This window comes from Colossoma macropomum, unplaced genomic scaffold, assembly GCF_904425465.1.
Source record: "Colossoma macropomum unplaced genomic scaffold, Colossoma_macropomum, whole genome shotgun sequence".
Taxonomy (NCBI): Eukaryota; Metazoa; Chordata; class Actinopteri; order Characiformes; family Serrasalmidae; genus Colossoma; species Colossoma macropomum.
Window position 1 is genome coordinate 7,276,697 of NW_023494810.1, and position 13,592 is coordinate 7,290,288.

Below are 13,592 nucleotides of genomic sequence, written 5' to 3' on the forward strand. Positions count from 1 at the left end.
AGGAAGAGCAATCTCACAATTCCCATTACTTTACATCCGCAAACAAATCTGTACCAATCCTAAATAGCCATATCATCCTAAAGTAATCTCATTTCAATTTGCTAAATCCGGCGCAAAAATGTGAAATTAAAACACCATTAACTGGTTGTTAGATGAGAAAGAAGGCTACTTTAGTGACCACTTAAGCAAGGAATGCAGTATTAACTACCATTGATTAAAAGTTTACTTAAAACACAAATAACGGGGCTACTCTCCCAGATTACTTCAGAGTCACTTATGTTAATTAACTCTTCATGCACCATTTTAGATTTCAAGACACATTAAAAATGATGTGTCTGTTCACTGATATTTAAATTCTTCATGTTTATAAATTTGAAGATTCGAACAATAAACACTAAACTTTGTCAGCTCACAGCAGGTCACATCCTTGGTTATAAATTTGGACAGGAAAAATTCATTGGCTTTTTATTTTTTTTATCTTTTGTATTAGCAGGAAAGTTCATTAAAACAGGGAATTCTTGAATGGTATTCAACTTTATTGTATTCACTGTTAGTAAATGCATGAAACAACCTCAAGCTAAATTTAAAAGCTAAAAGCTGCATAAAAGTTATTGGGTAATGTAGTGATTCATAATCCGGATAATCAATTATTCATTTCAGTAATCGATAGACTATTCGTTTGCTGCAGCCCTATACATGCTAAAAACATTGTTGTGGCATAACATGACAGTGAAATCTAACAAGTGTGGACAAGGATTGCAGTCATCTTAAATAACTGCAATCACCTTAAATAATTGTGACTAGCGATTACATAATAATTGTTCCTACACAGTGTTTCATGTCCTTAATAAGGCAAACAGTAGAGGCAGAGATGCAAAAGCCAAAGCAAAAAAAAAAGATCAGTCAACACTTCAATAATCACTCAGTTTCACTTTGTACTCGAATGAACTCCATTTGAACTCATGCTGCCAGACCTCTGAGGTCAGACCGAGTTAAATCTCTGAGGATCTGTCCTGGTATGAGGATGCTAACTAGGAATTAATCACATACTTAACTCTACGAGCTAGAGCTGGGCGATATGGCCAAAAATGATATCACGCTAAACAAAATTCATATCGTTCGATATCGATACATATCGCGATAAATGTCAAAATCATTATTTCTTTCAAGTTTGAAGGCTGATTTTTTGTCCTGGGGGGTGAATTGCTGTTTTAAACTAACCTTTATGGTCAGAACACGACAAACACTCACCAAACAGTGGAACCTCCCTCTCTAATCATGTAGAAAAATTCAGAAGTGCGCCCTCTCATGGCAACAGTAGAGTAGTGTCGCTTTCCTTGCAGTAGAAAACGCCAACAAGGCTTTCGCTGAGCATGGAAGTGTGAGAATGGTGTATTATATCGAACATTTATCGAACATGTCGTATCGCTCTATCAAGGAAAAGTTATATCGCGATAATATCGTTATCGTTTTATCGCCCAGCCCTACTATGAGCTCAACATGGTGAAATCCTCAGCACAAAAGGTTCCTACAGAAACCACCCAATTATTTAAAAAGACGAGCTCAAGAAACAAAACGCTTTTCATTCTTATCTTGACATGCACTTTCCTTTAACTATAATATCCTCATTATATTCTAAGGCTGTCACTTTTGATTAATCTAGCCGACTTGACTGATCCATAACAAAACCATGCATGGAGTAAAATTCAAAATATTTCATTGAAAAAAATAAGAAACCTCTGAAAAGCCTCCATTAAAAAAAAGCTTCGTTTCTCAACGCAAGAAAAAAAAAAAAAAGAAAAAAAACAGTAGTAGAATCTGAAATATGTATTATCACGTACATTTCTAAATCACTTTTGTTTCTTTCAGAAGGTAACATAAGCTTTTAAAGTCAACTTTAATCCAGTTATCATGACAGCCCTATTATTTTCAAAAGGTGCAGCAGGGAGTTCCATGACAGATATATGGCCTGTAAACAATAGGGGCTGGAAGGGGAGTCCTGACTTTAAGGCCAAGTCAAAGCATTTGAGTGTTTACAGTAGCTTAGAAACCAAAAAGGCAACTTGAGGAAAGTAATTAAGCCATCCCTAGCAACAGCTCCGAAAAGCGCAAACAGGGACTTAATAAAGCAAAGCCTACAAGTGGAGGGAAAAGGCACAGTATCTTGAACAAATGGGAAAGATGTGTATAGGAGAAAAAAAACTATTCCCTAAAGCCGGCTCTCCACCAATTCATTATCAGGACAGACAAAAGGACTAGTGTTGACTAGCCATTAAAGCCCTGCAGTATTAAGGAACGATTTCCAGGCTGCATCACCCGTTCACAACAGCTCACGCCAAGACAGAAATCTTGAATTTTACTAGGATGGGGCCAACTTTGCCACAGAGAAGGAAACTGTCGGTAATACCCACAATAAGAATCCCTGCAAGCAGGCCTGTCTTGATCGTTTTGCTGACAATGAATTGTCATATAACTAACAATGCATCATGACAACACGCATGGTGGAGAATGAACAGTCCATTAATTATGCCCTCTAAAGCAGCTGCACTACTCGAACACCAAAGTTCGCAAACAATGAGCCCAGGGTTGCCGATACAGCAAACATATAATTTTACAATACTAAAAGATATTTTCATGATATGAACCAAAATATTCATGCACCAGTCGTGACATTTTAAAAACAACCTTAAAAACTCTGGGTACAATGACTTTTATTCAACAGTTTACTTACTGTATAGCACAAAATCCAATTGAACAGAACCAATTATGCTCTTTTCAGAAAGAATGAAACACAGTTTGTCAGTTTTCTTTACGCACAGATGATAGCCACGATTTACTCACAAAAGCATACTATCACAACGGCTAAATTTGTAACTATAATGATAAAATTGTCATACTGCCCTCCTCTACAATCAGAACCAATCAATTGCCTTGATTGCTGCCCTTTAAAGGTGTTTTGCACCTTTAATTATTGCACCAGTCAATAATTAGATGTTCCTGTATTTGTATGGCCTACAAAGAGTCTCAACAAACACATTTTCTGCTTTCTTTTATTTACATGTTGGCCTAAACAAAATGTACGAACCCACTCCTAATTCACATTCTGTTTATTATAAAACATCTAAAATAAAAACAGTAGAAAACAGCGGCGATCAACGTAATAACAATTATTATGTAATTATGTGATTATGTAATGTTATGGTCCTACCTGAAAGGAAAAATAAACAGCAATCAAGCCTTTCTACAGCTTAGCTATTGTGCTGGAAACTCTCTCTCTCTCTCTCTCACACACACACACACACACACACACACACACACACACACACACACACACATCATCTAAGCCACTTATCCTTCTGGGTCGTGGGGGATGCTGGAGCGTATCCCAGGGGTCATTGGGCGAAAGGCAGGAAACACCCTGGACAGGTCGCCAGTCCACCACAGGGCAGGGTCACACTCAAGCAGATTCACTTATTTCCAAAAAGAAACTAAACAGACCCAAACATCCAAGATCAGACCAAAGACTACCGGAGATCAAACAGAGGAATCACAATCGCTTTCAGACTGGAATAAAGCTGACCTTCATTATTTATTAACTACGCATGCAACTAATAAAGGCTAGCCTGCATGCACAAACAGCTGGCCATGTGCTAAAGAGTGATCTTCTGAATACGGTTATTATTGTTTCCATAACAAAACCTTATATCTCCAAAATGTTACACAAAAAAAAAAAATCATAATTTTAATGTACGTCAAATTAGGTAGATATTTTTAGTGATCCATTCGTCATGAAATGTTCAGAAAATGTAAAGGGCAGCTAGGATTTCTTTTAAAATAACTGGATAACGCTATGAGGTTTTAATTAACAGGGATGAAATACAATTAACAGTACCAACCAGCCTTTAATACACACTCAGCAAACTCCAATAAATAAGTCAAGCTGCAAAAACACCTGCACTTTGTCAAAAACAGTTAATGAAAATGAGACTTGCACTAACAAGTTCACATCATGAGGAAATTAAAATGAACATTTTTGTGTTACTTGAGTATGATTCATCAAGCTGCCCTACAGAAGTGGAGCAGCAGATGACTCGGGGCAGGGACAAGCTCATTTTAATATCGCATCTGAAACGTACTCATCTGAATTACCATTTTGTCAGTGTGACCTAATACACTAATCCAAAGGTCTGAGTAGTAAATGTTCTGTTCTTTTCTGTTTGTTTTTTATGACATTATATTTGACATTTGATTTTTTTAACTGGGATATCAATCTTCTGTGTGTCAGTTCTCCCAGATACGTGGCTGGAGGCAGGCTCATTTTAGTTTAAAAGGTGCTGATGCAAGTCGGCGTCCTGTGCAGCTGCTTCTCATACTTTGCAGAGGGTGGAGGTCCCTCCATGGGGAGCTGGGGGAGTGAGGCCTGGTGGCTAAAGTCAGCTGCAAAGCAGTTGTCCCTTCTCAGCGCTGCTGATAATAACAGACACTGGAGAGGGGGTACAAATTCCAGTTGACTATTTTCAGCACTGACATCAGAAGTTTAACTTTGCTGGAAAACAGGCACCAGTCAATAGTTGCTACTGAGAGGCTTTCGGCAGTCTGAATCAAAAATGATGGTTTTGTACGAGGGGAACAAAACGTACAAGCTCACAACAACCATTACATTCACTGACAGCTTTATGCTTTTTGGTCCAGACTTAAGAGAGGCAATACCAGGTCAAGCTCATGCAATAACTCATTGAAACTGAAGAAAATGAAAACTTTTAGGCCACAGGATCAGCTAGTAAGTGCTTAAAGGAATCACTGGTGCAAAATAAGACTTAACTAATGTTCAACGATGAGGTTACATATTGTTGTGCCTTTATGAGACCTTTTAAGACAACCAGATCAAGTCAGATCAATCAGACAACTGCAGTTTAAGTGTGATTTTGCTTTATTATTAGACGTATTAGTACATCATACTCAATTAAACTTAAAATAAGCAAGGTATTTCAGTTATTTTTGTTCTGTGGTAGCTCTCAAGCATAAGGTAATCTAGGAAATCAAGGGCTTTGGGACCCTCTACAAGCCAAAGGCTCAAACTGCCAGCTTCTTAACTGACTTATCCAGGTTTTGCCCACAAATGCATTTTTGTAGCAAATTGGACAAGCTTTACAGGATGCTGACAAGTATCCCATTCAACCTAATAACTGTATGACACAAGTGTAAGTCACCACATAACATTGTGCTTTCCAGTTGAAAATGCAACACAACTACACAGGAAATTTGCCAGCACACTGACTATCCTGACTAGCTCAGACTATCCAAACACAAACTGTGACCTTTCATGTGGACACAAAACGTCATCTGAAACCAATAACTCACTCAGTAGGAGTCGACTGATAATAGGAGCTGATATTCAGCATTTCTCCAATTCCTGAAATGGATACTTGAATTTGTATAAGTATAAAATGCAATTCAAAACATGAGGTCCTCGGATACTTATCCTCAGATGTAATTCTTGTCGTCACTGTGCTACAGAGACTTGTTGAAAAAGACAGATGAGTAGCATGAGAACAAAACTATGAAACATACTTTACTTATAGCAGTATAGAAGCGTTTTTCTGACTTGGAACAAAACGCGCTGTGCTTCACTGCAGTGCTACTTGATTCAAGGCAACTAACGTAACTGGATGCACCCAATTTAAAATCAGTTATATTTTAGTTATTTAACTGTGAAGGCACTCATTTACACTAACAACTACTTAATTCTGAGTAGGTAATTCATTACTGTATTGTCGAGTACTAAAACAGTCTGGAAAAAAAAGTATTGATGCATCGCTAGTACTATGTATTTGGTTACTGTAGGCTTTGCAATTTTTGTAGGCTTTGTCTAGGCTTTCTCGCATGCACCCATATACTGAGAAGGCAAAAGTATTTACAAAATCGTGTAAATACATTATATCTGAATTTATGGTTCTGAGCTCCTTTTTTTTTTTTACAAACATCACTGACCTCTTACCTCTTATGTGTACATATTTTGAAAGCCTACAGATAACCATAAGGTAAAATGAGCAATAATACAGATGATGCTCCAATATTAAACAAAGTTCATTTAATGCAAGATGTTCTTGTAAATTTTCACACTGCAAACAATAAATTTATAGTAAATGAAGAAATAAACAAACGGAAAAAAAAAACCTTATCGACTGACCCCCATCACTCAGTGTCCATATTTAAAGAAAACAGGTTTAAGTTAATTGTCAACAGAGAATCTAATACAAGTTACGCTGAAAATATAACTTCACTCACCCTGTACCGGCCACACCATGCAAGCATTTAAGAAACTGAAATTAGGTTGTAAAAGTATCTGCATATTGATCCTGACTTAAATTAACGTCAATTAAGCACTTAATACATAAAAAAATACAAATATATACTGGTTAGTTGTTAGTTGGTAATAACCTGGATTCTAAAATCAGTTTATTCTAGAACTGGTCAATTAGGCCAATTACTAGTCAACCTTGTTTTGTTAATACTAACCCACAGACAGATAGACAAGCATTTATGTTATTGAACTGGAATGAAAATAGAACAGAAATGTAGGGGTGGGCAATATGAAACTACATTAGCACTATTGTGATAAATTATGTCACAACACACTTACGGTATATCAGCAATATTGTCAATCTTCACAGAACACCAAACAAAATCAGAACAGATTTCATTTTTTTCCTTAAATAGTTTATTTTGCAATCACTGAATTCAAATCCTCACTTTCATAACTGTATATCAAGAAAATGTCTTCAACTATCTTTTACTTTTGCCACTTCGTTCTTCCTTACACCTCCGCATGAAAAACTGCAAACACAGAGTGTGCAAATAATTAAAAACATTTAGACTGAATGGCTGATGCTTCATTCAACTATGATGGATCTAAAAGCTTTTCAGTGAAGACTATATAAAAATTCTAGGTCACAGTAAAGTTGAAAGCAAGGTATTCATATCAAATTAGCATGTAGGCTATGAACAGCTAATCACAGTTAGCAATGACTAAAATGCAACCGACACCAATCAAAATAATGTAATTTGCATAATGCTCTTTGATAACCACTTCAATCGTTGTTAGAAACATTAGCTTTTTTCACTCAAATACTCGTTTGAAGTCCTTCTAAAAAACACAATTTACCACAACCCATTTTCTGTTATACTAAATACTACAACAGTTCTGCAACCCGTATGATATACAACTGCCACCTTTGATGCAGGTCCTTTGTAGCTCAAAGCTACACAAAGGCAGACAGGTGGTCATGCTGGCACGCTCATAACATTAATGCACACAACGAGTGCCAATTCTTAGCTGGCACCGTTTGTATGACCTTCTTGGCACCTCATTTCAACTAAGAAGAGGCCAATGAGTCACTCCTTATGGGTCACCAATACTCTATCCTATTAGCACAGTGTCCACCGCTTTTAAAATCCATAAAACACCACTGCTTGCAAACATGTACACTTACAGGTTATGATGGTACAAGGAAGACGTGCCAATGCTCATTCCAGTTATTTACAGAATGCAAAATAAGCTTCAGATTAAAAAATGTATATTAAAAAACAAAATTAGTCTGTCAACTAACTGTTCACTCATTCATCGTATTTCAGCAATATACTGGATCCATAATTAAATAAATAAAATAAAAATGGATTTGTAGCATGTACTAACCATTACTGCCCAACACTGCATATAAAACAAGCCATACTATTCTACTATGAACGGCAATTAACTTCACCTCTAATAAGCACCAGAGCTACATCTAAGAGGGGTCAAGCTGACTGCTGTTCCAGTTGAAAAGGCACTAAATTACTTAAGCCTGTTCTTGAAGACCATAAAACTACCCTAGACATCCTGGCATTCAAAAAATGTTCTACCTATCATGAGGAACAAAGTGAAGCATTAAACCTGCTCGCTTGAAATGGTTCGTAGTTCAAAAAAGACAAGATACCATAAGCCAGCAAATATTTTACCAGGGATGCACACTTTAAGAACAATATGTATAATGACAAGTCTTAAAGGGCATGCATAGTCCATGGGAAGGTAACCCAATCTGCCGTGATACATAACTGAAGTGACAGTACAATTTTTTTAAAACTGTCTGTTGCGAAATCTACCTGGGTGCATTTTCTAACAAGTTTCCTTTTTTTTGCCTAGTTGTGTTAGGCAAAACCACTCTAAGAAAGCCTAAACACTTTTGACAGGTTAAACTGCCTCACCCAGTTCTTTCTCAGAGATATAAGCTCCCTTAATTACAATACCACACCTTAATTTCTAATAAAACACTTCCTATCACCTGTGCTATTCTACTATACTTCTCGTCCGTTGCAGACAATCATAATTCAACAACATATATGCTTATTTGGTCATCCTGAATTTTGCTCAGCTAAAAAAAAGTTTGCAGCTCAAAGTTTTGCGAATCAGGTGTTTATAGGCTTGTACCACACACTTGTCCACCTAAACCTACTCTCTTTGACCATGTGAGGACAGTTCTACGCAGGAGGTACTTTAGTTTGGTTTTCCAACACAGAGCAGCCTACAAACAATTCCAAAATCATTTGCAGTGCAACAAGAATGGAAAGAAAATGTGCAGAGCACATATTAGATGGAACAATCCACCGTTTTTCAATCTAGTCTTTATCTTGCAGCATCTGTAGTCCACGGTCAGCTACCACAGACAATAATTTAGTTGCGTTTCCCTGCGCTTAAAAAAAGAAGAGAAAACCACATGACAAACACTTATAATAGAAGCAAGTCAGTAAATTAACATCTGCATTGATGAACAGTATGAAACAGATATATTAGATAAAAATTATGTTGAAAAACACTGCAGAAAACATTTAACTTTGCTCCCCATTAAAACTGAACAACTTAGGACTCAATTAGAGACCACCTTAAACCTGTTTGCTTGCTGCAGCATATCCTTTTCATTCTAAGCTCTAGCTCACTCAAACTGCAAAGCAGGTGGATTGTCACCAGTAGTTCAACAGGTAGCATAGAGCATGGGTTCACAAATGCAGGGGATCCACTTGGCTGGCTTTATATCATGCATTCCCTGATATATCATACTTGAGAGAACCAATGAAGAGCGTAATCATTAGCTCATGAGGCTCAGGTGTGTCGGGGCTTGAAACTCCAGGGATTGGAGTGAAGTATCATTGGCACAAAAGTGTGGTATTCCTTACTCTACAGACAACTCAACTGAACCCTTTACTGGCAACTGTGTCCCAGACAGCTACCAAAGTAATAGGGCCCTCTTCAAGCCAGGCTTGATCCCATCAACAACCAAAACTGCATATGGAAAACATGGTTAATGGTTAAGCCTGACTAAACACTCACTGCTCTTCTGTGAGACCTGGGTCGCTGTTCACTGACCAGTCAAAAGAAACACTAGCTGTCCAACACGCATAATCCACATGAATATCACCCGCATGCAGTTTCTGAACGGTTAATACTGTTGCAACCTGCAACCCTGAAAGAGACGGATTAAGAGATTTGACTGTGTAGTCAATCTAGTGAGAGATCAGAGATGGAGGTTATGACATTAGCAACACTTTGACAGCTAATTGTTTGAAAAAAAAACAAAAAGTAAGGCTTGAAAAGAAACCTAGTATTGCTTACCTAACAGCACGGCTTGTACTACAGACGCTTAACCTAAATATTCACAGTCAGACCCTGAATGAGAAGAGACCACCTGTGAACCTAAACATGAATGTTTTGATTCCACTACTGAATTAGAGACTTGACACCTTGAGTTTCACGTTTTCACTGATTTAGGCATATAATCTCTTTTTGTGTGAAACTGAGTGCCTTGGGCCTTTAGCCACGGTCCCATCAGAGAGAGCTGCTTGGGTTCCTTTTTCTGGTGTTTAGTTCCTGTGTTCACCCGGAGATATTAAAGGGATACACAACACCTACATGTTGGTGGCAATCATTAAATTCACCATGTTAAATATTCAATAATAATAATAATAATGAGAAAAAGTGCCCCCTGTTAATTAGTATTGCTGAATGGCAAAATTTAAAAGGGATTTAGAAATGGTGGTCACCTAACTTGGTCACCTAACTTGTGACTTTTAGTGGACAAACCTATCACTAAAGTAAGGTGGAGAAGTTGAGATAACTTGGATTTAAAAAAAGTGCCATTAGATTTCAGCAAGCCAACTAAATCAAAACGGCTCTCAATTAGGAAGTAAACAGGCTGCAGATGTATTTCATACACATGAGCCCGTTGGACCTGTTTCTGCATGCAGAGCGCACAACACACACACACACACATGACTCACCTTGCCTGTCTTGTGGTCGAACCACACGAGAGCATGGTTCCTGGACAACACCTTGCAGTCGAAAGTGGCGTTGTTCTGGGCAGGGCGACAGCGGGCCACCGACCGCCCGATCTTGACGGGCTCGTCCAGGTAGACATGGCGCTCCTGAAACGGGTGCGAGTTCGGGCGGCAGGTGAAGATGGCCAGCGCTGAAGGCATGGATGACGACGACGGCTTGGGAGTGCTACTCCAACCAGAGACGAAAGGCAGGGCTTCTTGATCCAGAATGGCAAACCTTCCACTTTCCTATCTTTTAGGGAAACAGTCGATGTCGTGTTTGGCTCGTGGAACACAGACACATGCACATACTTCCAAACCGGCTACATAATGTCCAAAAGAAGACCTTATTTAGACACTACAAGCCCCTTTTTTCCCCCCCGTCTCGCAAATCCACCATGATGTCAAACAAAACCCAAGGCGATGTAGGACTGCACCTCCACCCGGACATACAAATGCATCGCCTTAGCTTCCAATGTCAAGCCACGACTCGCTTCGCACAAAAAGTTTCCAACATCCAAAAGTCCAAACACATCAAATCCGTTCCAAATCCGGAGTTTAAACTGGCCGGTAACTGGGGACCTGTTGGGATCAGTGGACCTCAGAATCTCAGCGACACCTTTGCTAACCAACAACAGTCGCCTTATTAGCCGTAAAGCGCTTTCACGGACTGTGGGCTAAACACGTCGATTTGAGCACAAATTATTCAAGTACATTAATGAGAAGACACGCACCAGCCAACAGGGGTTAAGGCCAATTAAAGGTGGCTAAACTTGAGTAATTTATCAGTTAACCAGACCCCACAAAACAACGCTGCACCACTCCCCACACAAGACGGACAGGCAGCTAGCTACACACTGTTTAGTCATAAAATGAGCCTCAAAAACATGATTATTAACCTTAAGACTTCCAGCCGAGCACAGCTAATGCGACTGACTGATCAGCCATACGTACGGAATAAAGTGTTTTTGGTCTTCATGGCAGCTAAAGCGTCAGCTCGCTAGCTTCGCTCTAACGTCCGAAACTTGGTCTGCTAACGAGATACAGAGAGACAAGCCGAGTTAGCTTGCGAGGTAGAGGTTCGCTTTGTTTCACCGAGCCTGTTTTTTTACGAAAAGAGTAACCTTAATATCCCAGCCGTCGACTCCTGCGAGCGGTGTGCTGTAACGTAACCTGTATCCTTTAAGTCATAAAGTTTGCGCAGTGGATCCCGTAGCCCGCTAGCTTAGCCGCGTTAGCTTCGGAACTAGCCTAGCCTAGCACAAGATGCTAGAAGACACGGAACACAAGTTTCTGACCCTTTTCGACACCGCGTAGCCTGAGCCACGGCTTTCATCGGAGGCTCCGCTTCCTGGAGAGGCTAAGCCGGGTGAATAAAGTGCTCCAGTCGACCCGAGTTTATATCAGGGACTATTTAGACTAAGTTATCCTCCTCCGCAACTCGCCGCCGCCATACTGGAGTGGAATATACAAACCGGCGGGGCTCGCAAAGACGAGAGCGAGTGGGCGGGAAGTGAGCGGTGACGCTAAAAACATCCAATCGCAGAGCAGATCTGACGGCAGAGTTAACCAATGCCGTGCCTCAAATTTAGAATTGTAAATGAGGTCCTGTGATGGGTCACTTTCCTCTGCCCACTGTGTGTCACACAGTGAGCAGCCTTTTTGAGGAAAGTTTGCCGAAACGTTATTTACCTAAGACTCCAAAAGAAATGTGTTGCAAATTATGACATTCTTATAATCTTCCATTAAATAACTAGAATTTAATATGCTTTGAACTGTTTATGCAGAGGTTTAGGCCTAGGTCACCATGCCCAATTCCAGGTGTCTGATGCCAGGTGTACACCTAGAGGGGTTTAAAGCACCCCAGCATTAAGCTGTGGAGCAGTGGAACCGCATTCTCTGGAATATAGTGGATTGAAATGATCCAGAACTAATAATCCAACATCTGCACCTGACCTCACTGCTTGTGGCTGAATGCAATTACTTCCTCACAGCAATGTTCCAACATATAGTGTAAAGCCTTACCGCAAGAGTAGGGGCTCTTACTGCAGCAAAGAAGAGACAAACTCCCTTTTTATACCCTTGATTTCACAGTAGAAACGCTGGATAAGCAGGTGCCTACAAACTTTTGGACACATACACTATCTTATCTTTCTCTATTTACTTTCTGCTTAGCGCACAAAGTGTCAGAAAAAAGCTGTGCTGCACAGAAAGCCAAAGGACTTCACAAATTAAACCATTTGAGAGGAATCCGATGTTATTTGTTCTGTCTCCTTCTTGTTTACTTCACTCTGCAAGATGCTGAAGTGTTGATGCATGCTTTTCTTGCCCTTACTATAGAAATGGTAGAGACTATGGAAAGCCCTACAGCTTTTCTTAAGACAGACAAGCTGTAGCTAGAATGGTAATCAAAAATGTATTACATGCATCGTTACAAAGCATGCACATGCTTATACGCACATGTGCATAAACTAAGCAGAGTTGTGATTTGCTGAGGTAAGATTGTTGTTAGAAGCAGGAAAGATGTTTGAGTTGGAACATGATTGTTTCACATCAAAGTAACATTAATGCTGGTTTGTGAAAGGATGCATAGTGGAAAAATTTATAGACTCAAATTTCTTTACAATGGTGGTGATAGGAACCGGGGGTCGCAACCTTTACAATGCATTTACAGCCATCTTATTTACAATCCAGTGAACCTACATGTGTTTTGTTAAGTTTTCATATGTAATGTTTATAATGATAAAATATTGGTAAATCTGAAAAATAAGTTTAATTTGGGGTCTATTTTGCCCCTTATTAAGTCCCTACATGTAGGCCTTCCTCTACCAATGTACATTTAAGGCCAAAACCTGAGGTCAAAACTGTTGTAAAACAATTTCTCAGGCATCAGCCAACATATTTGTAAACATTTTGTATAATAACTTTTTGTTAAGGAGCTTTTAGAGGCATCAAATGCTGTAGACGCCTGGTTCCTATCACCACCACTGTGAACAATCCTGGCTCAGTAAGACTCTCTAGATCAGAGCATTTCACACCAAACCCCTCAGAACAACTTTGTTTACATCTTAACCATTTAACCATGCATGAATTTGAAAATTCAGTGGAACTCCCCTTTGAGGAGAGAAACCCAGTGCTCATTTCACACGTGGGATTGTGGGTTACCCAGAACATCTGTCATACCCAGCAGAGCATACAGGACTCTTAATGTCTTAGACAGTCTAATCCTATTTGTTTGGTGGGTC

General features: G+C 39.3%; 1 protein-coding gene across 4 annotated transcripts in view; it reads right to left on the reverse strand.

Moving 5' to 3' along the window:
- The window catches only part of slmapa (sarcolemma associated protein a), a 71,452-nt gene extending 59,614 nt beyond the window's left edge, over nt 1-11,838 (reverse strand). For 3 of the 4 annotated variants that reach the window (XM_036559702.1, XM_036559705.1, XM_036559700.1), the window contains exon 1: nt 10,312-11,838. In XM_036559702.1, coding sequence (XP_036415595.1) covers nt 10,312-10,509 — 198 coding nt within the window. In that variant the 5' untranslated portion in view covers nt 10,510-11,838. The remainder of the gene's footprint in view (nt 1-10,311) is intronic. The other variant, XM_036559701.1, reaches the window with a different exon arrangement.
- Nucleotides 11,839-13,592: the final 1,754 nt, after the last annotated feature.